Source organism: Panthera pardus, unplaced genomic scaffold (genome assembly GCF_024362965.1).
Source record: "Panthera pardus isolate Hobbes unplaced genomic scaffold, ASM2436296v1 HiC_scaffold_5, whole genome shotgun sequence".
NCBI lineage: Eukaryota > Metazoa > Chordata > Mammalia > Carnivora > Felidae > Panthera > Panthera pardus.
In genome coordinates this window covers 14028557-14056010 of record NW_026526980.1, presented here as the reverse complement: position 1 = coordinate 14056010, position 27454 = coordinate 14028557, and the positions used below count along the sequence as shown (strand labels likewise).

Below are 27454 nucleotides of genomic sequence, written 5' to 3'. Positions count from 1 at the left end.
TGACACATCCCCAAAGGCAAGGGAATTAAAAGCAAAAATGAACTACTGGGGCCTTATGAAGATAAAAAGCTTCTGCACAGCAAAGGAAACAACCAACAAAACTAAAAGGCAACCAACGGAATGGGAAAAGATATTTGCAAATGACATATCGGACAAAGAGCTAGTATCCAAAATCTATAAAGAGCTCACCAAACTCCACACCCGAAAAACAAATAACCCAGTGAAGAAATGGGCAGAAAACATGAATAGACACTTCTCTAAAGAAGACATCCGGATGGCCAACAGGCACATGAAAAGATGCTCAACGTCGCTCCTCATCAGGGAAATACAAATCAAAACCACACTCAGATATCACCTCACGACAGTCAGAGTGGCCAAAATGAACAAATCAGGAGACTATAGATGCTGGAGAGGATGTGGAGAAACGGGAACCCTCTTGCACTGTTGGTGGGAATGCAAATTGGTGCAGCCACTCTGGAAAACAGTGTGGAGGTTCCTCAGAAAATTAAAAATAGACCTACCCTATGACCCAGCAATAGCACTGCTAGGAATTGACCCAAGGGATACAGGAGTACGGATGCATAGGGGCACTTGTACCCCAATGTTTATAGCAGCACTTTCAACAATAGCCAAATTGTGGAAAGAGCCTAAATGTCCATCAACTGATGAATGGATAAAGAAATTGTGGTTTATATACACAATGGAGTACTACGTGGCAATGAGAAAGAATGAAATATGGCCCTTTGTAGCAACGTGGATGGAACTGGAAAGTGTGATACTAAGTGAAATAAGCCATACAGAGAAAGACAGACACCATATGTTTTCACTCTTATGTGGATCCTGAGAAACTTAACAGAAACCCATGGGGGAAGGGAAGGAAAAAAAAAAAAGAGGTTAGAGTGGAAGAGGGCCAAAGCATAAGAGACTCTTAAAAACTGAGAACAAACTGAGGGTTGATGGGGGCTGGGCAAGAGGGGAGGGTGGGTGATGGGTATTGAGGAGGGCACCTTTTGGGATGAGCACTGGGTGTTGTATGGAAACCAATTTGACAATAAACTTCATATATTGAAAAAAAATTATTAAAAAAAAAGATTAACTTGTGTTAGGCATCAGTGAAAATTGTGGAACTGGAAAATCTAAATTCCCTCCACAAAACTAACAAAAACTGTCATAGTCAGCTTTGTCACAACTCTGCAGAATACTTGAAAGTTTATAAAATCCAAGCAAACATCTATAAAGAAAAATATGATCAAAAGAAAAAAAAAAAGCAAAAAAAAAAAAAAAAACAAAACCTATGATGGGTATACAGGTCAAAGGTTAAAAAAAAAAAACACAGAAACAAAACCAAAACCAAACAAATATATGCTCATCACTGTTGATGCCCAGAGGGCATTTGGTAAAATTCAAGATCCATTTCTGATAATAACACTTTCTGAAGGAGGAAGAAATGGATACCACTTTAATGCAATAAATAATATATATCTCAAACCAAAAGCAAGCATCATGCTTAATGGTAAAACACTGGAAGCCTTGCTGTTAATGTCAGGAACAATGCAGGCTTTCCCACTCTCATTAATATTACTTAACAGAATTCCAGATGGGCAATTAGATGAGAAAAGCATAAAGATAAGGTACAAGTATTACAAAGGAAGAGGCCAAGTTATTATCTCCTGCATTGATATGAATTCCTGAAAAACTCCAGAGCATCAACGGAAAATTCTGAGGAAGAACTAAAGTAAATCAAGGTGGCTTGTTACAAAAATAACTGTCTTGGGGCGCCTGGGTGGCTCAGTCTGTTAAGCTTCCGACCTCTTGATTTCGGCTCAGGTCATGATCTCAGGGTCATGAGACTGAGCCCCACACCAGGCTCCTGCTGAGCATGGAGCTCATTTGAGACCCTCTCTCTTTCTCCCTTTGCCCCTCTCCCTGCTCAGATGTTCTCTCTCTCTCAAAAAAAAAAACAAAAACAAAAAACTTTGTGGGCACCTGGGTGGCTCAGTCAGTTAAGCATCTGACTTTGGCTCAGGTCATGATCTCACGGTTAGTGAGTTCAAGTCCTGCATCAGGCTATCAGTGCAGAGCCTGCTTCGGATCCTCTGTCACCTTCTCTTTCTGCCCCTCCCCTGCTCCTGAGCATGCACCCTTTCCCTCTTTCAAAAATAAACATTAAAAAAAAAAAATTAAAACAGGGTGCCTGGGTGGCTCAGTAGGTTAAGCTTCTGACTTCAGCTCAGGTCATGATCTCATGGTTTGTGAGTTTGAGTCCCACACTGGGTTCTGTGCTGACAGCTCAGAACCTGGAGCCTGCTTCAGATTCTGTGTCTCCCTCTTTCTCTCTTTGCCTCTGCATCACTTGTGTTCTCTCTTTCTCAAAAATAAATAAATAAAACTTAAAAAAATTAAAACAAAGAACCAAAAAATTTTGTCCTAGAGACAACAGAAAATATAATATCCCATTCATAATAGCAACAGAGAGGAATAAACTCATTAATATTACACAGACCTATGGAAGGAAACTATACTATTTTGAGAGACATTAAAAGTCCTTGTATAATTTTTAAAAGACATACTTTATTCTCAGATAAGAAGATAAATATTGTGATGATGTCAACTTTCTTTAAATTAATCTATATAAATTAATTCCCCCAAAGGATTAAATTCATCTGAGAGAAAAAGCAAACAGCCAATAAAATACTGAGAGGTATGATCCTACCAAACATGGCAATATATTCTAAACCCATCTTATAGAGACACATCAATGAACTAGAACAGAATTTTTCAGAACTTAAATGTGTGTGGACTTTAATATGTGATAAAAAGTGACATTATAAAAGAGTGGGGAAAGGTTAGATAATTTTTTATAATGGTGCTGAGACAGCTGCCTAGCCATATAGGGTGGGGAAAAGGCAAGATCCCTACCTCATTTCTCACACAAAAATAAATTTCATACGGAGCCAACATTACAAGTAAAACAAAGGAAAGAAATATAAAGCATAGTAGCACTAAATTAAAACATTCTAAGTATTCTTATGATTTTGGAGTGGGGAAAGGCTGTTTTCTTAATCATGTATTCAAAAAAAAATCAGAAACTTTTATGAAAAAAACTGATCAACCTGACCATATAAAATAACTAAAATTTTCTATTTGATATGAAAACATTATAAATGTGGTAAAAGGTAAATAACCAACTGGTATAGACCAAGGAATAATGTAATTCATCTGCCAGGTGCTTTTATTAGCAGACATTTATAAAAGGAACACATCAAAGGAGAAATGGACACATGATATGGACAGGTAAATCATACCACTAAAAGTACAAATTGCTAAAAAAAAAAAAAAAAAGGGCATTACTTAGTCATTTTCTTGACTGTAAACAACAGAAACTGACACAGGTTAGTTTCAGCAGTAAAGGAATTTATAGGAAGCCTATCAGGCTAGCTCACACAATAAACAGAGCCAGAGAAACAGGCTTGGGCAGAAACCTAGGGAGGCAGACACCAGTAAGAACTTGCCTCTAGAGCAGCCAGTTGGACCCTCACTGCCACCACTGGATCCTCTGCTGAATACAGAGCCACCAGATTCACTAATTTGCTGTATTGTCTCCAACTAACCTTATGTAGATACTTCCAGAGCCAAGGCCCAAGTGGAAGCATCTGATTGCCCTTGCTTTAGGTCACCTGGGCTCTGGCAACCTGCTCCCCAGCTCCTGCCCATTTTTCACAGTGGGAGCCTGCACTGTCCTAATTTGGGATCCTTTCCAAATAGGAAGTCTGTTTATCTAATTTTTTTAATGTTATGTTATTTATTTATTTAGAGAGTGTGTGAGCAGGGGAGGAGGATGAGGTAGAGGAGGAAGAGGAGGAGGAGGAGGAAGAGGAGGAGGAGGAGGAGGAGGAGGAGGAGGAGGAGGAGGAGGAGGAGAGAATCCCAAGCAGACTCTGCTGTGTGAGCACAGAACCCGATGCAGGGCTCAAACTCACAAACTGGGAGATCAAACCTGAGCCGAAATCAAGAGGTGGATGCTTAACTGACTGAGCCACCCAGGCACCCCAGAAGTCTTTTTAGATGTTAGCTAGCTGAAACAACAGTACGGAATGTTCTACTTCATTTCTACAAATAGGAACACATTAACAGGACATCTTCTGTTCCTCGAATTTGCCAGTATAAAAAAGACAGAAAAACTCAGCGCTGTCTTGGGACCGGAAAATATGTGCTCCCCAATCATTGTTGGCAGGATAAAACCTTTCTGGAGGTCAGCTTGACAATAGGTGTCAACATATGAAGTGTGCATACCCTTTGATCCGAGGTATCAGTTTACGGAAATGGTTGCAGGGATGGACTAAGTTTGGATCATGATGAGAGTCACTGCATTGCTCTTTCTAATTTGTGTTTCCCTGGTTCAGCAGGGGTAGGCGGTGGGTACAGAGAGGGACGTGGAAGATTTACTATAGAATGTTGTTACGTTGTTTGGTGTGGGTCTTAAAAGAAAGACCATCTGCATGCTCCAATTAGGAATTATTTTCCAACCGTGTTCTGGCCAAGATAGGTAGGTTGGCTTTGGGGCTTTGTGGGACCAATAAACCTGTAATGGTGGGAGAGGCCAGACTGGGAAGGGGGTCACGTGTCCCACTAAGGAGTTTAGATGTATGGCTTCCAAATACATCTGTATGCTATTACGATGGCTACCTTACTAGATGTCCAATAATGAATAAGATGGCCTCTCCTGGGTGGAAGCCTACACTCCAGGGCAGGTGACAGATTGTAAGCTGACTTCTACTGTGGTAACATTACTGTCATGACTGAGAGGTGCCAAGAGAGCCTGCAGAAGGAACAAAGACAGGTTAGTTAAGCGGAGGCCCAAGGAAAGGTGTTTGGGACAGAGGAAACAGCTTGAGCAAAGGCCTACGTGTCTTCCCACCTGCCTGAGGGTGCTGAAGGAAGACCAAGACATTCCATCCTGCTGGGGACTGGAGGGCAACTCCAGCACGAGAAAATCAGAGAGAACTGTATTTTAGTGGATTCCAGTGGAAACCAGCCTCAGGTTTGCAGCTGAACTACACTGATTACATTGTGGATTTTGCTACATGCTGGCAGGAAAATGTGTAAGTGGCATCCGGGCTAGGGGAGGAGGCGATGTTCAATGCGGATGAGCCCGAGCTTGCCTCTGTCTGGTGGTGCTAAGCCAAAGAAGTCAGATCTGGTGATGGGCTCAGCCCTAATTTTTTTTAAAGCACACAGTGAGATGGCATTCCACGTGGCTTGCTTGGACTGGAGAGGAAGGCTTAGGCAATGGGGTCATATTCAGGCTAAGGCTCCAGTATAAAGAGAAACAGCGTGGTCAACTTCCACTGATCTTTGACTTCCAGTTTAGTAAATTTAAAAAAGTAGCGTTTGTTAGCACCTGCTGTCTGCCAGCCATGTGTGACAGTAAAACAAAAGCATGATGACCTGGAAAGCAGTCAGCTGGACAGTCACGTGGACAAGGCCTGTTGGTAGATAAGGTCAAGGATCGTGTACAGCAGCTAGGAGAAAGCTCAGTGTTGACCAATTCCATATCTGTCTTGGGTTTAAATACCTACCCCTGATTAAAGTTGCCCAGTGTCTTAGTTTGGATTGTCCTTAGACCAGAGCCTGAGACAAAGACCTGGGTGCAGGTAGTGTATTTGGGAGGTGATCCTGGAAGCTAGAGTGAGGGAGTAGAGTAGGAAGAGGAAGACAGGGAAAGCGAGAAATCCAAGAAAGGGTGCCTTATTGAAGGTGGGCAACTGGGGCTCCATCCCTTTGGGAACTCTCTGAAGAATTCTGTTAGGTGCACCTTACAGTTGTCTCTCCAAAGGCTGAGATTCCTGGGAGCTTATCCAGTGACTGGTATTTCCCACTGGGTGAAGGTTGTCCCTGTTGGGGGAGGAAGAGTTGTTAATTCAAACTCCCCTCTGGTGAGAGTTCTTTGGCTTTGGAAAAAACCCTCCGGCAGGAAAGCAAAGAAGTAAACAGGAGGCATTTGAAGTGGGGATCATCACAGTGCAATGGTTTACACAGATTGTAGCGGTGGTTGAAATTGGAGATGGGCTCAGGGCATAAAATGTGGGGAGTGAAAAGCTTTTGCTATGCTCAATTTCTTTCTAAAGCAGTTTATTCATTCAACCAAACATTTATTAGAACCATGGTCAATGCTGGGCTCTATGGTCAGCAAAACAGATCTAGCCTCTGCCTTAAGAGCTGATAGTTTTTGGGGATTTTGAGCATGCAAGATGGTGCTATGAACATCTAAGTCCAAAATAAAGCAGTGCTAAAAAAAAAATAAAATTAGAGAAAACTAATTGAGGGCTAACTTCTAAGTCAGTTTGACACTTAAGGAGACCACAGCTCCAAGACCCTTCCCACTGCCTAGAAACAAGCTAGTAAGCAAGCAAACAAACTTATAACACAATGGCTGGGTATTGTGATAAAGTGTTGTCCAACTGCTTGAAATTCCACTAAAAGCGATTCCTTCCTTTTGTCCCTCCCTCACCCATGAGTTTCATATTTGAAAAAAACTCAAACATGTCTGCAAAGGCCAAGGGCCATTGCATTCAAACTTCAGTATGAATGATCAGATTGCTTTCTTCCTGGTGCTCAGATGAGCTCAAGGTGTGGTGAAGAATGGATATTTGAGTAGGAGGTGGGGATGTTGGTGATTTGGAGGCTAGTGCAGAGCACCCTGGGGGGTGTCACCATACAGTCCCTGTTTACTTGGTGTGGGTCGCTCTGGCAAAAGCCATTTACTCTGAAATTTGTTGTAAGGTGGATTTTTGTTTTAAAAAGGAGAAGGGTTCGCCCTTCCTTGATTTCTCTCTTATATAGTAAACAGGACTCAGGCCAAAGGTTAGCAAAGAGGAGAATCTATAGAGAGGAGGTCACAAACCAGTTAATTTTGAGATGAAGGCAGCCCAAATATGTACTTAAAAAAAAAATGTTTATTTTATTTTGAGAGAGGGAGAGAGAGAGAGGCAGGGAGAAAGGGAGAGAGAATCCCAAGCAGGCTCTGTGATGTCCGCACAGAGGCTGATGTAGGGCTCCACCTCCTGAACTAGTGAGATCATAACCTGAGTGGAAATCAAGAGTCTAATGCCTAAATGACTGAGCTACCCAGGAGCCCTAAGACATACTTTTCTCTTTTTTCTGCACTATTTTTTTGGCTGAAACATTTAAAAATAGGATTCCCAATTTCTCTTTAAGAAATTAGATGATCTGAGCCCTCGTTTTCACACGGGAACAACTGGATGGGGTTGAGAGTGGCAGCCACCCCCCTTAGAAAGATGTTGACTTGTAGTTGGTCAGTCCCCACCATTCCTTATATTCTCCCCAACACTGAGAACCAAGTCATTTGAAGTATTAATTGTCAATATGATGACTGAAACACTAAGATTCTTTGATATAACCCATCTTGGTCCCTGTGATTGTATGTGGGTCTGTGACCTTTCGTTTACAGGTCAAGCCTAGAGGCTTTGAAACAAATTTGGGTTTGAAATGGATACATCGTATCAATCTCAAAGGCATTGAGTTGAAAATTAAAGGAAATATTGCATGCTTAGCACAATGCTTGAAACATAGCAGCTATTATCAGCAACCGCGAGTAGAAAGTGTAAGAGGGCAGGCAGGAACTGTGTTAATGTCATACTTTGTCATATTCCCAGCGCCTACAGTGCCTGGCGTATGTTGAATGAATGAATGAAGGTAGAGCTCAGCGGGGCTTTAAAGGCAGGTCTGCAAAGGAAGGTAATTCTGAGTATACGGTTTCACTGCGACCACAACGTGCCACCTGGAAGACAAGCCTATTGGGGCGTGCCAGACTCGGTGATGGCGTTCGGGTAGGCGCGCAGGCGGTCCGGGTCCCTCGGGAGCCGGGCAGGACTGGCTTGCTCAGAACTGTTCAGGGCCATATCTGTCACTTCTTCCACGGTCTGGTAAGGGGCGGCAACCTGATCTCCGCACTTTCTCAAGGCCTCCGCCATCAGATCAGAGGACCGAGACCCACCCCTGGGGTCCATCCCCGGGCACGAGCCCAGCGCTGTCCACCTTGCTGGGACCGTGCCCACATTAGACATGGCCTCTCTTGGACTTCACAAAGCGGGACCGCCCCGGAGCCGAGAGTCATCTCGTCTGGCTGGAGGGGCATATCCATTCCCACAATAAACATGGCAGCCACAACGGCTTCAGCGCCGGGCGGGCGGCGCCGGGAGGCGGGTCACGTGAGCGGCCCAGCTGGGCGGATCGCGCGCGCGCCCGCCCGCCCCGCCGGCCGCCGCTCGCTCGCTGGCTCGCTCGGCGGCGCTCTGAGGTGTGCGGGGCGTCGAGCCCCCCGGCCCGGTGAGGCGCGGCGCGGCGGGATGCGGCGGCGGCCGTGGCGGGGCCGCGGGCCGGGCGGGCGGACGAGGTGATGAGCGTCGGCGGCCGCCATGTCCAAGGTAACGGCGCCCGGGCCCGGGCCGCCGGCTGCGGCGGGCGGGAAGGAGAAGCGCTCCTTCAGCAAGCGGCTGTTTCGGAGCGGCCGCGCGGGCGGCGGCGGCGGCGCGGGGGGCCCCGCGGGGCCCGGGCCGGCCGCGCCCGCCTCGCCCTCGTCGGCGCGCTCGGTGGGCAGCTTCATGAGCCGCGTCCTTAAGACGCTGTCCACGCTCTCGCACCTTAGCTCCGAGGGCGCCGCCCCGGACCGCGGCGGCCTCCGCAGCTGCTTCCCGCCCGGGCCGGCCGCCGCGCCCACGCCGCCGCCGTGTCCGCCGCCGCCCGCCTCGCCCGCGCCGCCCGCCTGCGCCGCCGAGCCGGTGCCCGGGGTGGCGGGGCTCCGGAACCACGGCAACACGTGCTTCATGAACGCCACGCTGCAGTGTCTCAGCAACACCGAGCTCTTCGCCGAGTATCTGGCGCTCGGCCAGTACCGGGCGGGGCGGCCCGAGCCCTCGCCTGACCCCGAGCAGCCTGTGGGCCGCGGCACGCAGGGCCAGGGCGAGGTCACCGAGCAGCTGGCGCACCTGGTGCGGGCCCTCTGGACCCTGGAGTACACCCCGCAGCACAGCCGCGACTTCAAGGTGAGCCCCGCCGCGTCCCCACCCCCAGGAGGGGGGCCCTGCCCCCTGCGTCCCTGGGGCACCCGGCTCCCCAGGTCTCCCTTCCATTCCTCCTTTCCTGGCGGCGCGGCGGGCCAACCGCAGGGTCTAAAGAGGTGTGGGCCCCGAGTCTAGGACCGATGCCACTGTTTGTAAGGGAGACTCACCCATTCATTCTTCGAGTATTAAGGGCTTACTACGTGCCTGGCCCTGTGATGGGCCCTGGAGGGATATGGCAATGAACATGACTTCCTGCCTTCATTGAACTTACGTTCTTGGGGGTGGGCAAGTTGAGCCTGGGTTCAAATCCTCGTTCCGCCACAATGCTTTACTAGCATTGTGACCTCAGGCAAGTTTCTCATCCTCTCTGTGCCAGCTTCATCATCCGGTACTTACCTCATAGGTGGTTGTGAGCTGCAAACAAGTTGATATGTTGGGTTGAACCCTGTGAGATTACCCATTTTTGACCGTTTTTGACTTACAGATTGGCACTTCTATTAGGTTCAACCTGGTATGCAAATCGCTTCCATTGTGCATAGTACCATGTATATTTGCTGCGTTTATTCTCTTTATCATTACAGATTTTAGTAAGGTGAGGAGGTAATATCAGATAGTGGTTTGAAGAAATTAAAACTTGGTGATGTGATTGATGTGTTGGTGGGCTACTTTAAATGGGGAGGGGCAGGGTTAGGGTGGCGCTCTTGGAAGAGGCGAGGTTTGAACTGAGACTTGAGTAACCAGGGAGAGCCAGCCTTGAGGAGGTCAGGGGGAATTGCCTCCCAGGTATAAAAGTGTGAAAGCCTGAGAGCTTGGTGCACTCGAGGAACAGTGTAGCTCTGGGATCAGCAAACTCTTTCTGTAAAGGGCCATATAGTAAATGGTCAGGATGCAAAATGGAAGCTCTTATGTAGGTACTAAAAAACAAGAAAAAACAAACTTCCACAAAATGTTCATTGACTAAAATAAAAATATGGTGAGTGAATACTGTATTTTGCAATATAGGTCTACTAATGGGAGGAGTGTTTACCTTAATTGGAGTTCAAAATTAGCGTTCCCTATCTTCAGATTGATTACAAATATTTAGCTCTGCAAACTGCTCTTAGCTCTCTGGCCGTACAGAAACAAGCAGTGGACTAGATATGGCCCTTGGGTCCCCGTTTGCTGTCTGCGGGTGGAGCTGGAGGCGTAGTGAGCTCTGATGAGAGCGGAGTGGTAGCTGTGTAGGGCCATTTAGGCTGCACTAAGGAGATGGGCTCTTATTTTGAGCAAAAAAGAGGGGAAGATGATTTGAGATTGCAGGAGGGATACTTTGAGGTGGGGCATGGGTATGGTATTAAATAGAATGAAATCACACAGTGAGAAAGTTAATTCCTTTTCCATTCTGTCTGTCCTGATTATGCCCAAGAGAAGGTCTCAGCTTGGTGGTAGCCTGACTTTAACACCTCATGCTCACTCCCCCACCTTTTTGTTTTGTTTTGTTTTTTAAACAGAACAAGCTAAGTTTAGAGGCCTTGGCAGGCAGCAGTAGCGAGGATTTAATAAGGGTATGTTTTCATTGTGTTTGTTTTTACATTTATCTTCTATCTGTGACAAATGGTACTGGTTTTTCATTGGTGCTGTGAAAGTGCCTTTCTAAAATTTATTTAAGTAAAAATAAATGATTTGATTAAAATATAAAATGATCTGAGGATTCTGCACTTGATTGAGGACCTGCTTTGTTGAGGAACAATACTGTCAGAGTGCACCCCTCCCCTTTTAATACATGTTATTTATATTTATTTATGTTCTGTTTTTCTTAAAAAGAAAAAATGACTGCTGTTTGATCTTGGAAATTTCAATGGAAATACTTGACTGGGATAGGGACTGGAAAAAAATGAGATCAGTGTCAGAGATCTCAAAATAAGAAAGTAGGAGAGAATGGCAACCAACCCGCTACTGTAAGTCTTTTTTCTTCTTCTGTTTTTTCCTCTTTGCTTATAGTTGCCTGTCAGTAGCCACAGCAAATTGCAAACTTTTCAAGGTCAGAACCCAGTGTTTTAAGTTTGGTTTTCTACTCTTTCCAAAATATAAAAATCAATTCCTCCAGCATTTTTGTATGTGAACATTTCCATTGCTTTTTAAAAGGTTGTCTTTTTTTTTTTTAATCCATTAAAAAGCTGTGAACAGAAATGGGTCAATAATTCTAGAAATGCGGAGGCTGATTTTTAAGCATGCTTTGGCAAAGTTGAACAGATTCTTAGAGGCCCTATTTTTAAAAAATATAATCTTCTGAACCCTTAGTAGATTTCACGTTGCATTCATTCATTCACTTCCCATTTATTAAGGGTTTACTCAATCAGTTAGGAATGCATTCAGCACAAGAAAGAGGAAGCCCCAATGATGATGCCTTAAGCAATAAAGATGTTGAAATAGCTCACACAGTAAGTCTGGAGGTAGGTGTTCTAATGTACAATGGCTTGAAGAGCTCAACAGGGTCTCAGACTATTTCTGTGTTTCTGCTCTGTTGTCCTTGGCTATTTTGTCCCTTTGGCTTTTTATCCTTAATGTTTGTCAAGGTAGGAAGGCACTGGGAAAGTAAGTTTTTCCAGAAGCGCCCCCTCAGCAGGCTTTTGCTGACATCTCATTGACTTACAGCCATGTCAGTTGGCCACCTCTGGCTGCCATGGAGGCTGGAAGGTGGCTATTTGGGTTTTCTTGGCTTAATAGAGAAGTTGAATAAAGCAGGAGTTTGCCTCAGGGGCAGCCCGCCAAAGTGTGAGGCACTTTTATTTCAGAAACACACTGTACTTGCCTGTGAAGAATTAAGTCCAGTGAGACTTGGTACATTCCCCAAAACATCACTTCTTATACTTTACTGTGCACGTAATCGTGGACGTCTCATCACAAAGCTGATTTAGATTTGGTGGAGATGGGGTGGGGCCTGAAGTTCTGAGATTTCTATCAAGCTCCCAGGTGATGCTGATGGTCCACGGAACACTCTTGCTCTGGAGAACAAGTCAAGCATCACAGAGAAGTGGTCTGCAGGATGAAGAGAAATTAGCCAGGCAGAGAAGAGGGGGTGGCGTGAAAGGGCATGCGGTTTTGGAGGAACAGACATTTGGTGGCTGGTTACACCATGAAGAGCAGTGGGGGTGCTGAAAGTCTGGGAGAAGTATGTTATGTGGATTGTGAATGGCTTTGTAGGCTATGCTGGTTTGGACACTGTTCTCTGGAAGTTGAGAATCCAGGGCTGATTTTTAAGCAGGAGAGTGGTGGAATCAGACTCTTCCTCCTCCTCCTCCTCCCTCTTCCTCCTCCTCCCCTTCTTCCTTCTCCTCCTCCTCCTCTTTTTGCCCCTGAATTAGGTAAGCCTAGTGACACTGTGGAGGATTACTTTTTCCCCCCAAAATGTTTTATTACAGCCATATTTGATGGGTATTATTTTAAGCATAAAGAAAGTTGAGTTGAACACCAAGAAGGTGAGTGCGAGGTATACGTGTTACCACGGCCCTTTGCCTGTATGTGGCAGACATTGGTGTTCCATGTGGATACTCTTTCCCTGAGCTCACATTCAGCCTCAGAATCCTGCCCAATTCTGGGCTCCAGGCAGTCACTACCAGTTGATTGGAGTTGGCAGAGAAGATGAAACCAATTTGCCATCTTGAGAGTTTGCCTTGAGGTCTCGAAAAGCACTTAGTATGTCTTTGAGTATGCTTTTATCGTCTTAAAACTTCCTTAAGTTACTACTGATTTTCTTTGTAAGTTTTCCAATTAGAGTTCTTTCTTGATTCCTAACCACTTTGATTTATTTGAGGTTTAGGAGCTTGCCAGGTAGACAGATTCTTGGTTTTGGATGAGCTACTAGATGGTTGTTAAGGTTGGCCTTTCATTTTCCAAAATGAAATGGATTGACTGGCTCAACCTTGGTATGCTTTAAGAAACTTCTCTGGCTGCCACGTATATCCTTTTCTCCTTTTAAGCAGGTGTTTTTCTCCTCCTCATAGAGCAGGGTTCTCAACAAGGGCTCTTTTGCCTTCCCAACCCTTCCATTCCTGGGGACATTTGGCCTTGTCTGGAGACATACTTGGTTGATGCAACTGGGGTGGGGGTGCTGCTGGCTCTGCTCCCCTCAGTAAGGGGTTGGTTATCCAGCCCAAAATGCGAGTTAGGCTGAGATTGAAAAACACTCTGTTGGAGGAATGTTTTGTGCCTTCTTAGGGCGTTTTTCTTACTATCCCAGCCTTTAGAATGCTTGCCGTGTTACGTTTTCTCCTCTGTGTGTGTGTGTTTGCAGCAGCACTAGAGTAAAATTTGACTTCACTGGAAGGATCCTTGGACCATTATCTCGGTAAAACAAGGAGAGAAAATAAATCATTCTGAAACCTGAATGCTCAAAATGCTGTTTTAAGAGGAAATGAGCTTATTGTCTAACTAGTAGGATGCTAGTGTCTGTGCTTCCAGTTTCTCCTACGTGCTGATTTCTAGTACTCAGTGCCCTTGCGCAGCAAGTAAAGAGATGGGTGGTCATCTTTCAAGTAACAAAGATACGTTTTATAGCAGCAGTTTTCAAATTGTGCTGCCAAAAAACAACTAGAACAGAGTTCTCTACTGATAATAGAACTGTGGGGATTCCTTCTAAATTTGCTGTAAAACAAAAGATAATTGATGAATAGAAATTTCTATTCCATATTTTTTTTCCTTGAACTGCGGTGCCTGGTGGTGCCTATTTATGAGTGAGAGTTCTCAGGTTACAAAGGGAATAAATGTATAAATGAGTAGTAGCAGATAAGCTAGCAATTGGGGTTATACTGGCTCAGTTTCACACCTTACTTTTTCATAGACTCATGTTGGAGGTTCTGATTTTATGCTGCCGACCTATGATCTAAGTTTTCCTGGTTTGTGTGAAAATGTTTAGTATATTGGTATTTCACAGTGGTTCCCAAGGAGTATTCGGATTCGAGGGTGCCCCTTAAATTCATTTAAAAAGTAAGAAAAAAAATTGTGTAGGTCACATTTAGATTTGTGGCCAAGTATAAAGTATGTGTCTTCCTGATCAGTTCCCTTCTCTGTCCAGTGCTGTCACTTTTGTTGTAGCGAAGCTCCACATCTCTGAAGGAGAAGGGAGGTGACCGAATCGTCAAATTTTAGGCTTAGGGGGAGATGTGAATGGCCTCAGCCTTTCTGGATGAAGGGAATGCGGTTCCCCTGCTGGCTAGAGACCGAGAGAACAGAACCAGAGCTGTGCCTTCAGTCTTCATCACCTCTGCGTTGCTGATGCACACACCGAAGCACACCCGTGCTTCTGTTACCTTGTTTTTACAACCACTGAAATACAGTTCTCAACATAAAACATAAAGAGGTAGGGTGGGGTGTGCTGAAATGTATAATGTTCTCCCTCCACTAAGACTCTGGTGCTCAATCTTAGTGAAAATAAGGTAGCTGCAGCTAACGCTGTATACATGCCATTGCTTCTCAGACTTAGGCACTTTGGGAAGTCGGCCTTAAAAATAATCCTTTCAGACCACTTAATTGTGTATATAAACATGTCTACATCTTTTACATTGGTGGGCTCATGCTCCACATATAGTTCTGTAACTTGCTTTCCCCTATTCCCCTACCCATGGGTAGCATGGCTTTCCTTGTTTTTTGTTGATACATCCAAGCCCATCTCATTCTTTTTGGCAGTGGTATAGAAGCCCAATGGTGGGTGTTTAGGTAGTATAAAGTTTTTAATCATTATAGCCAATCCTTCAGTATACACCAAGTCTCATTTTCTAGAGACTGAGTCTTAGAAGTGGCACTGCTTAGTCAAAGGGAATTTAAATGTTGCATTTAAATTGTTGCTGCACGTTGCTGGATTGCCCAGCAAAGAGTAGTAGAGGACAAGATTCTCTGACCCATCCATGGTGCATGCTAGGGCCTACCCCCGCTGACATGTGCTTCGTCTTATTAGTGACTGCCCTTGTTTGCCATTTTTTAAAATTATTTTCTTTTACAGGGTCAGTTTTTTTTGGGGGGGGGGGCAGGACTATCCTGGCATTGTAGGATGTTTAGCAGTGTTCCAGTCCCCTACCCCAGGCATGACAATCAAAAATGTCTCCAGACATTGCCAAATGTCCCCTGGGGGGCAAAATTGCCCCAGTTGAGAACCCCTGATTTGGAGAGAAGGGGAAATAAATACAAATGAATGAGATGAGAAGGGCAAATTGTGGGTGGCCTTGAAAGTCTGTCACAACAGTTTAGCCTTGAGGCTGTAATCAGTAGTGTTTCAATATAGGCTTCTTGAGCTGTGCAGACACTAATTTGATGAAAAGGATGCTTTAGAAAAATGGGTCTGATGGTGAGCACAAATGAATCCAATGGAGGAGAAAGTAATTGCAGGAAAAGGACAATCATAAGTATGAACCGAGGAAAGGGTGAATCCAAGGGACATTTTGGAGGACATTATGACATTATTAGGGAGACTCCAAGGGATGGAGTTGTAAACACCAAGGTTTCAGAACTGAGGTATGGAGAAAATCATGGGAATCATTTGATGGGAATGGAATAGTTGGAAAGGGGAAGTGGTTTGTGGAGCACAAGGGGCAGAAAAGATCATGCATTTAAATTGAACATGGGGTCAGTGATCATGGGATATTTAAGAAAGGGAGTCTTGATAGGAACTGTGGTGCAATTTGGGACTAGGTGTGTAGACTTGGATTCAGCTGCGTATTGTGTGAGCTGTCTCACATAATTGTATTTTTATCACTGGACAAGTTTAAGCAGAGTGTTGGGGGTGGTTTCTGAAGGAGCCACATACACTGTAGTGGATTGGAGTGGATTCAGCTTATTTATTTCCTTTTCCTTGCCTTTTGTTCCTTTCCTCTGACTTTAGAGCATGTATACAAAATCTATGTTTGAAGCAGAGTTGACAGTGTTTGGCAGCTTTATGGGTGTGTGAAGAGTGAATAAGAAGGAGGAACTGAACATAACTCAGAGGTACTGAAGCATGGTGTGGTGGGATGGCACTGTTCAAGACCAGAAACACAGAATGCAGAACAGTTCTGCAGGTGGGCGGGTAAATTCACTTTTGGACAGGTCATACAGTATATAACATAAGAGTCCTAGGAAGACTTTTTTTTTAGTTAAATTTGTCTAATGTCTGTCATATATCAGGTACTGTGCAAAATGAATCGTTTGAGTTTTTGGTGACCCATGTAGAAAGGAGCTGCTCTTGGAATTATCTCTTTAAGTCAAGATACAGATGTAATAACACAGGTGCTTGTCCTGACTTACAGAGGCTTATTCTGAACTAATTGTTTTATGTCGTCCTTTGTGTGGCCTAAAGTTTTTAGTTTGACTCTGCTTTTGTTTTGTTATTAGAGTGTGGTTTGATGGATTTTTCCTGTCCCCCTCTATACACTTGTCACAATGAGGGGCTACTAAATAGGACAGTGTTCACTGTTTGTGTAGTTCCCCACAGCTGTTTCCTATAGTAAAGACTCTGGAAAACAATGACCTCATGGTTTCCACAAAAAACCTTTTATATATAATAGTGGAAAAGAAATCATTGAAAGCTGGGTAATTTAAAGTTCTGTCCTCTGTAGCTTTTTCCCTCAAAAATACTCTTGTTTGCTCTGCTAATTAATCCTTCACTGGCTGTTCCTCAAATGACCTTTTATGTTTAACAAACAACATTTTTGCAGTGGAGCACATCGAGATATCTTGTCTTTCATCTGACTGTGATCTTTCTTCATTTAGAAATCATTGTTTTATGCCATGGACTGTGGCAGTTCCTAGAGGAATTGGCCAGTCACTGAACATCTGTTGCTTCTTCCCTCCGGTTGTTGAGCTTGGATGGTAGCAAACAATGTGACCACAAACAAACAGTTCAGGCATTAGAAGATTTCATGGGACTGGTTGGGAAATGCCTTTGTTGCTTCCACTGCAAGAACTTCTGTAAGTGCATCACCAGCTCAGGAAATTCTTTGACTTGAATTCTTGGTTCGTTCTTTCTTTCTTTCTTTCTTTCTTTCTTTCTTTCTTTCTTTCTTTCCTCCTAAGTTTATGTTCATTCATTCATTCATTCATTTATAGTAATCTCTACTCCCAACATGGGGCTTGAACTTGTGACCCTGAGATCAAGAGCCACATGCTCTTCTGACTGAGCCAGTCAGGTGCTCCTTGGTATTCTAATATTTAAAAAAAATTTTTTTAGGGGCGCCTGGGTGGCTCAGTCGGTTAAACGGCCGACTTCGGCTCAGGTCACAATCTCACGGTCCGTGGGTTCGAGCCCCGCGTCAGGCTCTGTGCTGAAAGCTCAGAGCCTGGAGCCTGTTTCAGATTCTGTGTCTCCCTCTCTCTGACCCTCCCCTGCTCATGCTCTGTCTCTCTCTGTCTCAAAAATAAATAGATGTTAAAAAAAAAAAAAAAATTTTTTTAAATTTACTTATTTTTGAGAGACAGAGACAGAGCATGAGCAGGGGAGGGGCAGAGAGAGAGGGAGACACAGAATCCGAAGCAGGCTCCAGGCTCCGAGCTGTCAGCACAGAGCCTGATGCGGGGCTCAAACTCACAAACTGCGAGTTCATGACCTGAGCTGAAGTCGGACGCTTAACTGACTGAGCCACCCAGGTGCCCCAGATATTCTAATATTTAAAAGCAAGACAGAGTCATCTGATTGATTCGAGAAACAGTAATAATCATAATGAAAATACCATTTATTTGTGTGGGGCCATATCACTTACAAAGCCATTTCTTGAACAATACCAGTTTGAACTGTGCAAGTCCACCTATATGTTGAATTAAAAATACACACACACACACACACGTGAAAAAATTTTGGGGATTTGTGGCAATTAAAGTTGCAGATGAACTATGTGGCCTAGAAATATAGGAAAACTTAAGTAGAAGTTAGGTATGTCATGAATGCATAAAATATATGTAGATGCTAGTCTGTGTTATCATTTACTGTCATAAAATATACACAAACCTATTATAAAAAGTTAAAATATATCAAAACTTAAGCACATAGAGTGTACCTGGCACCATTTATAGTCAAATGTAAACAAGTACAGACATGTAGTATTAAATCGTAGCTGTATGGAATTAACTGTAGTACATACTGTACTACCGGTAATATTTTCATGGCCACCTCCTGTTGGCTGTTGCGCTGAGCTCAAGTGTTGCCAGCATCCACTTAAAATGCCAAGTGACGCTAATCATCTCTGTGTGAGCATTTAGTCTATTCAGTAAGTTGTATATCACAATTACAAGTGATCACTTGGCAGTTCTCACTATTAGTAGTTAAGTTTTGGGGGAGTCCACAGTTATACACAGATTTTTGACTGCATGGAGGTGAGTGCCCACATTGTTCAAGGGTCAACTGTACATTCATATAAATTTTTTCATTAAATCTTCACTACAGACCTGTGAAGAGGCATTGGTATTCCATTTTTGAAATTAGGATACTGGGATTCAGTGCTAGTAAGTAGCAGAGCCTTGCTTGGTTTTTACAAGGATTAAATGAAAAGGTACAACTAAGAGTTTAGTGTAGAAACTTGCACATAGTAACTATTCAGTAAACGGCAGATGGTGATAATGAAGGTAGTCATTCTAACTCTGGCCTCAAGTACCCTTCCCCATTTCTAAACTCTGTCTCTTCCAATGGCCAGTTTTTATTGCTGCTGGATTAATCTTAAAGTTTATCCGAGATTATATTATTTCTCTTCTCAAAAATTGCTTTTACTTTTTCTTTTATATACAAAATATGGCATACATTTCTTAGCTTGGCATTTAAGCTTTTCCAGAAAAATGAAATAAAAGGCATACATAAAGCTAGCCCTGTTAAAAAAAAAATGGACTCAATAGACATAAAACTGTTAATTTGCTCTAAGTATTTCTGAATGCCAACTCTCAATTTTTGTACTTATCTTTTGTACTTACCAGTCCATGACTGGTGACAAAAAGTTCACAGACAGGCATCTCTCTGTGGATCACATTTTGAAGAGCGCTGCTATAGAGCTTCCCAAAGTCTGATTTTGCCTGTTGTATTCCGGTAGTTTCAGTTAAAATGTTCTGTTCCCATACTTCCTGTAAAATGGTAGATTTAGAGACTTAATGAGACTCAGGTTTGAGGTTTCTCTCTCTCTCTCTCTCTCTCTCTCTCTCTCTCTCTCTCTTTTTTTTTTTGGTAGTGTTGTTAACTTCTATCAGGAAGCCTATAATGCTATAATGTCTGGTTGGGTCTCTTACTATGTTAGTAGACATTGATGATTATTCCTTGATCCATTAGTTCATTAAGGGTTGAAAAATGGTGATGTTATAATTTTAACATTCTTATTAGCTAGAACACTTCTGTAGCGACTCCTGCCCTCATCAATTACTTTGTTACCCCAACATAAATTTGGAGAAGAAAGGCAAGATAAATGGTTTAGGTTTTTTTCCCCTTTAATTTTGGTTTTCTTTTTTTTTTTTAATTTTTTTTTTTAACGTTTATTTATTTTTGAGACAGAGAGAGACAGAGCATGAATGGGGGAGGGTCAGAGAGAGAGGGAGACACAGAATCTGAAACAGGCTCCAGGCTCTGAGCCATCAGCACAGAGCCTGACACGGGACTCGAACTCACAAACTGCGAGATCATGACCTGAGCCGAAGTCGGACGCTTAACCGACTGAGCCACCCAGGCGCCCCTAATTTTGGTTTTCAAAATAATTTCTTGATTTCCAAATGTGGTTAGTGAGTTTTTTGTTAAAACCATGTGAACTCATGGATTTAACTGTATATCTGATGTACTTCAGTTACAGTCGTTAGCCTAATTGATGCCCAAATTGTGCCATTTGTGTCCAGTAGAAGTGGCTCCTGAATCCTTCTGACATGATATTAGTAGTCTGTGATGTCAAACTAGAATCCAGGGAAGATATTCCGGCTCATCTTAACACATTTCCTGCCCCAGATCTGGGATCAGTCATTTCTTTAAGGATCCCTGGTTGCCTTTTTTGGCAAATGGTAGAGAGCCACAGTCTGGGCCCTAGGAGTGCATGTGGTTTCTTTGTCTTCTAAGTAGAAAGAGCTAAAAAATATGTAACTTCTTTTAAAGACATAAAAAATCATGAATTCTTACTGATAATTCCCTTTAAGGGTTTCAGGGTTTTTCTTTAACTCCTTGATCTTGCATCTGTTTCTCCTTTCTCCCAAGCTGAAAACCCTGTTCCCAGCACAGTGTAATTTTTCATCGGCATTATCCTACAGTCCTCATAAGTCTCAGGATAATAATCCCAATACTACCACCAGTAGTATGTGTGCTTGAAAAATATTTAAGATTTATTTTTGGTATTTTTGGTATTATTTTTGTTTTGTCTGTAGGACATGGTCTACTGGGTCTGTATAATCAAATTATTAATATTTTTAAGTTTATTTATTTTGAGAGAGACAAAGCATTAATGGGGAGGAGCAGAGAGAGAGAAAGGGAGAGAGAATCCCAAGCAGGCTCTGCACTGTCAGCCTGGAGCCTTGAACCCACGAACCATGAGATGGTGACCTGAGCTGAGATCATGACCTGAGGTGAAATCAAGAGTTGGATGCTTAACAGATTGAGCCACCCAGGCGCCCCTCAAATTCCTATATTTTAAGGTCACTTGGAATAGTTCTCAGTGTGGCTTTGTCACCAACTAGGTACTTAAAGTCATTTATTTCTTTTTGATTTTGAAGGATTACTTTTGAAAATTTAATTTTGTTGCATAATTATGTAAAAAATAAAATACATGGCCTGAAGTCAAATGTACAACATAAGATCTATTCAGAGAAGTCTGGTTTCTGTCTTTGATCTCTGTACCCTATTCTCTTTCTCCCTAAATTTTATGAATTATTCTTTTATTGTTTTAATATAAGCAAATTAATTTTCTTGCTTTGTGTGTATGTATATGTGTGTGTTGTGTGTATATTCATATTTTCTCTTATTTAGATAAATGGTAGCACATTATATAGAATTTTTTTCCTATAGCCTTTCCTGTAGGTAACATGAGTGCTTACCACATGCCCTGCACAGTTGATTATTTTATTTATTCCTTATAATAGTGTAAAGTAGGTACATAAATTATTATTTCTGTCTTACAGATGAAGAAACAGAGGCATCTCTACAGACTTTTAATTTTGTGGTTCTCTAAATTTCCCATAGTAACCGGTCCTGTCTTTTGTATGCATCTTTATGAGTGAGTGAACGGGCAGGAAATTAACTTCTGTATCTGCTTTACTTTGAGCAATGAGGGAGGCAGGGAAAGGCTTGTGTTTAAACTGTGATAGAGGAGATTCAGCCTTTTCTTTGAGGTCCAGAGCTCTCTATAGCTGGGGAAGAATAACAGAACTGCTACTGACAAGAGGTGCTCCTAGTAATTCTAAAGATACATGAATTTGGAACATTCTTTAATCTTACCCAAAATAAGGGTCCCTTTGTAAGAGTGTAGTGACAACTTGGTAAATCTCCCTCGTTTTAGAGTCTAAAGAGAAGACAAACTCCTTTAAAAGCTGTAGCTCCTGGGAAATACCTACTAGTCAATATCAGGATTTTAATAGTGACAGGAAGGAAAGAAGAGAGTAGTTACGTTTCCCTACAGGCGGGGTGAGAGAAAGGAGCATTGGCATCTTTTTATCATCTATCCAGCAGGAGGAAGGGTTGGTTAGGTTGGAGACCTGTTGATTATTACCCTTTGAGGCTCTGTTGTGATGCCAGGCAGCTGGTTAGGCTGTTGTAACTGCCCGCACCCACTTCCTGGTGATACCCAACTCTGGTTCAGGCTTCAGGCTGTCAGTATCAGAGGATAGTGCCAGGAGGAGGGTGAGGGCAGCTAAGGGGCAGGTCTGCCCCTTCCCTTTTGAAAATCTGAACGAATGAGTTTTGAATACAGTGAGAATCCTGGAGCAACTGAGATCTTGGGCTGGTCACTGAGCCTCAGTTTCCTTACTTAACTTTTCGTTGCTGTATGATACCAGCTTCACAGATCGAGGTGTTTGATAGCCATTGGTTCCTTTACACCTGAGTGATGGGAACATTTTAGCAGGAAAAACCAACCAGCTGGCTCACACATTCACTAGCCCAGCCTGTAAGAGCAAGCCTGGGACATAGGCTTTTGGTTGTCATGAATAACGCTGCTGTGAACATTCATGCACAAATTTTTGTGTGGACATATGTTTTCATTTCTCTTGGGTATATGCCTGGGAGTGGGATTGCTGGGTCATATTATGACTCCACGTTTAACTTTTCGAGCGGTTGTCCAACTATTTTCCACAGTGGCTGCGCCATTTTACATTCATACCAGCAATGCATGAGTATTTCAGTTTCTCCACATCTTTGGCAACACTTGTTACTGTCTGTCTTTTATTAAAGCCATCCTAGGGGCTCCCGGCTGGCTCAGTCAGTAGAACCTCCGACTCTTGATCTCAGGGTTGTAAGTTCAAGCCCCACATTGGGCATAGAGCCTGTTAAAAAAAACAAAATGAAATAATGCAATCCTAGTGAATGTGAAGTGGTATTTCACCGTGTGGTTTTTTGTTTTTAATGACATCTTTTCTTTTCTTTTCTTTTCTTTTCTTTTCTTTTCTTTTCTTTTCTTTTCTTTTCTTTTCTTTTCTTTTCTTTTCTTTTCTAACTCTACCCCTGACATGGGGCTGAAACTCACAACAACCCTGCACATTAAGAGTCACGTACTCCACCAACTAAGCCAGTCAGGCACCCCTCATTGTGTTTTTGGTTTGCGTTAAATATGTGCCTGGCTTCTTCTGCTTAAGTTCATTATGAGATGAAATCTATTTTGGTAAGAGTGTTACCCAAGTTATTGTAGAAAACTTAGAAAATATGTAAAAGGTTGAAGGTGGAAAATTGAGGGGCATCTAGGTGGCTCAGTTGGTTAAGCATCTGACTCTTAGTCTCTTTCGGTTCAGGTCATGATCTCACAGTTCATGGGTTCGAGACCTGCATTGGACTCTGTGCTAACGGCTTGAAGCCTGCTTGGGATTCTGTCTCCCTCTCTCTCTGCCCCTCCCCTGCTCACACTCTCTTTCTCTCTCCCTCTCTCTTTCTCTGTCTCTCAAAAATAATAAATAAATAAACATTAAAAAAAAGAAAATTGAAAATGTATATAAGTTATTTGGTATATTACTCTCTTGCCTTTTTCCCCCTCTGGATGTGTTTTAACATAATTGATATCAAACTGTATATACACTTTTACATCATGTGATTTTCATTTCATATTGTATTATGATTAATTTTGTCACAAAACTCCAGATCATTGTATGAAGGTATATGTTGACCTATTTTTGGATGTTTCTGATTGTTGTGATGAATAATTTTTACATAAATCTTTTACTTTTTTTTTTACAAGCAGAAAATGGTGATTATTCATAACATATGAATTCTTAGAATCAATAAGAAAACTACAGTTACTTTTGATTATTTCTTTAGCATATACTCTGTGAAATTCCTGGGTCAATGCTTATTTATTTTGAAGATCCTTAAGTTACATTGTTACCTTATTTTATAAGGTTGTGCCATTAGCAGTGTGTAAGAATGTCTGTTGTACCCCACTGTTGCAAAATAGAAATCTTTAAGTTGATAAATAGAAAATAGCATTTTATTGTTTTAATTTTGATGTCTTCAATTACTAGTGAGGTAGGACAGCTTCATCTGTTCTTTAAAGTGGAAGTGTACCCATATGATAGCAATGTTTTTTATTTTTTTATTTTTTATTTTTTATTTTTTATTTTTTTTAATTTTTTTAACATTTATTTATTTTTGAGACAGAGAGAGAACATGAACAGGGGAGGGTCAGAGAAAGAGGGAGACACAGAATCTGAAACAGGCTCCAGGCTCTGAGCTGTCAGCACAGAGCCCGATGCGGGGCTTGAACCCACGGACCGCGAGATCATGACCTGAGCCGAAGTCGGGCGCTTAACCAACTGAGCCACCCAGGCGCCCCTCAACGTTTTGATAACTTAGGGAGTTACCCTGTTTTGATTTCGCAGACTTCCCTTTGTTTTCTGTGTATTCACACCCTCTTCCATTTAGCCTTCCCCTTCTACCGTCAGATGACCAAGGCCTGAACCAACTAGAATTGGTCAGGTCAGACCAGGCTGAGGCTGGGAAGGTTCTAAATTGTACTTTGTTAGGGAAAACCTAGAGGCAGAATGAGTCCCTATGCTGGTTTTTATGCAATCTGATTTTCATGATGAGAGTTGAAAGAACTGGCAGAGGCCAGGATTGATTTGGAGACCATACCTGTCTGCCGCTCAGGAGTCAACCTGGCTTGACTTTCAGGCCTACACAGTGTTGGGTGTGGAGAAGTGACATGGCAGGCCCATGACTTGAAAACATCGTCAGCCAGCTAAGATATAATTGGGTTGATGGCATTCGGGTTTATGGCAATATGAACACATAATTTGTAGTGAAACTTGCTGGATCTGTTTTGAATGATACCTCTTGGTTACTACTAGTTGATGTTTCAGTTATCAAAATGCAGTAACAATAATAGTTCAAAACAAGATTACTTGCAGAGTATTTTGGATAACTTTATAAAACTGACTGTTTAGTCAAAAACATTTCAGGGGGCGCCTGGGTGGCACAGTCGGTTAAGTGTCCGACTTTTGATTTCGGCTCAGGTCATGATCTCACGGTTCTTGGTTTCGAGCCCCATGTTGGGGTCTGCTGGCGGCATGGAGCCTGCTTGGGAGTCTCTCTCTTTCTCCCTCTCTCTGACCCCCCCCCCCCCACACTGTCTCTGTCTCTCTGAAAATAAACTTAAAAAACAAAAATTAAAAACCTGAGATCTGTTTATCACCAGATACTAATATATTCAGAATCAAGAGGATGCATGCTTTGTCTCTTTGTGTATAACTACATACATACATACACACGCAGATTATGTAAGAAATATATGCATGTTTAGCTTCGGCATAATTCAAGGCTTGACCTTATGTGTTCCCTACTTCTTGTCTCTCTCACCCTGTTCCACCTCCAAGGGGGTACAGGGCACTTCACTTCCACCCCAAAGAGCAGTGCCACTCAACCAAGAATTTTGGCCCCTGGGCTGGTGAGCAGTGCCACGTGCTGAGTTTATAAGCCAAGCCTATGTTCCTCCTCTGCTTCTGTCCACTTGATCAGGAAGCTGATCCTGGGCTGTCTTTTTCTCTTCCTAGGGCTAAGCTTTCACCTCCTACCTGGCAAGCCAGGGTGGCTTAAAAAGGCCCTTGGTCGGTGTCTGTAGACGTAAACTCTTTTCCTGTCTCTTTCCACCAATTTTCTTTGATGCTAGCCGCTGTCACTTTTTTCCTCCAGTGATAAAATCCAAAGATTGGTATGGGTTTGAGTTTAGGATTACGCTAGGCAGAAAACTGCTTTGAGGCTCCTTAGGTCTGTCTATTAGAGAAAAAAGAAATTCTCAGCATAGTACAGTCTGATTCACTGGGATTTGGGGCCAAAGCCGTAACTACAAATAAGGTACATATCTGTGTTTTGCCAGCCCCATCTTCTGTGCAGAAGATTTGGGTTCCCTGGCCAAAATACCGGGGTGTGCTCTCGTAAGATCCCCTTAAGTTCCACCTGGTCGACCTGGTCGTTGTTACCAGCAAAATCATTTTAGAAAACATCAGAAATATGGAAACATATAAGGAAGAAAGGGATATAGATCACCTAAAATTTGCCATTCTGAGGCAATGACTGTTAATGTCTTGGTGTATATTTTGAAGGATAAAAGACAAAAAGGTCTTTAAAAATGTATCTTAAAAGTTTGAAATCATGTTCATATGTATGTAGTTTTGCATCTTCTTTTCACTTAATTGTATTATATATTTCTCAATGATTTTAAAACTTTATAAAATTCCATTGTAGAAAAAAATAATTTCTTAGGTATTTTTTAAAGTTTTTTTAACGTTTATTCATTTTTGAGAAACAAAGGGCGTGAGTGGGGGAGGGGCAGAGAGAGAGGGAGACCCAGAATCTGAAGTAGTCTCTGGGCTCTGAGCTGTCAGCACAGAGCCTGATATGGGGCTGGAACCCATGAACCATGAGATCATGACCTGAACTGAAGTCAGGCACTCAACCAACTGAGCCATCCAGGCACTCCTGTAGTTTCTTAGATATTTAGATGAATTTTCTAGTTTTTCTGTTTTGACTTAAAAAAAATTAAGATATAATTAGTTTTATTAAACAATTCATGAATCAAGCAGGATCCCATCTAGCAAGTAGAGGGGGTTCCAAGATATCTGTTTCGACTTTTAACTGTTGAAGATTATTACACTCCCATATGATGATGGCCTTTTGGGTAAATTGGGACTAGATGTATGCTTTTTTTTTTTTTTTTTTTTTTTTTTACTGTATTGTTAGCCAAAATTTCCCCCTTCCTCTAAAAAACAAAAACAAAAAAACCCACAAACTTTTTAAAAGGCTTTATTTTATTGTGGCTGGCAAGAATCTTAGAAATATGTTGGATAATGACAGACCAAAAAGAAGATACTCCTGAGTTACTTAAATTACTTGATTAGAGACATAAACACATTTTGGCGACCTGAGCTGACTTTAACCTTGGAGTTGGCTAGGCTTGGCCACTTGGGGTGTGCTGGAAAGGATGGACTGGATCGGAATTTATCGCCACCAGCAGAACAGCTTGAGCATTTTAAGGTGAAAGCACTCCCCTTTACACTTTTTGATGAGAGACAGATGTAGTTCTCCAGAGCCAGATTGTTGTCTCTCTATTGTTTGCTTTCTCTAGCATCCTGGGACACTCAGGCAGGACATAGTTCTTCACATGCTGCAACTTGATCTTCTGACATAGTCCAAATTCCTCCTTACCCCTCAAATAATAACATTTCAATTAGATAAGCTCCATTTTTATTTCTGGGTCATATTTCAGTCATAGGAAAAATGCAAATTACAACAAAACAAACACCGATTAACAAGGATTTATTTAAAAGCAAAAAAACTCCCAGAAGCCTCAGGCTTGGTACAGCTGTAGTTCAGTTTCTAACATATGTTTTATGTCTGCATTGAGAAATGCCATACCGAATGACCAAGCCCTGTATGATCCTGAGTCATATAAGGAAAAAAACCATTTATTGAAGGATTATGGACAAAAATGCCTTAAGGCTGTTTTAATTAGAGGAGGTTGAAGAATGGTGTAACTTTGGACAAGTTATTTCACTTTTTCTGAGCCCAAGTTTTTTTGTTTGTAAATAATGGTAATAATTCTTAACAAAATAGGGAATTTTGGGGGATTAATTTTATAAGAAATAACATCTATAAATAGTCTAATGCCTGATACTTTATAGGCACTCAATTATTAACTGCCATTACTCTGTTTGTTTCATGTATTGTATTTGCTAGATATTGGGGAAATAATATTGAATAAGACCTTCTTGATCACTGTCTA

The 27454-nt window shown here is 42.4% G+C and overlaps 1 protein-coding gene across 3 annotated transcripts in view; it reads left to right on the top strand.

Annotated features, from left to right (window-relative positions):
- The first annotated feature begins 8330 nt into the window (after nt 1-8330).
- USP31 (ubiquitin specific peptidase 31) overlaps nt 8331-27454 on the top strand; it is a 63654-nt gene continuing 44530 nt past the window's right edge. For 2 of the 3 annotated variants that reach the window (XM_053894366.1, XM_019430412.2), the window contains exon 1: nt 8331-9065. In XM_053894366.1, coding sequence (XP_053750341.1) covers nt 8439-9065 — 627 coding nt within the window. In that variant the 5' untranslated portion in view covers nt 8331-8438. Of the gene's footprint in view, nt 9066-16810; nt 17001-27454 lie in introns of those variants that run through there. The other variant, XM_019430409.2, reaches the window with a different exon arrangement.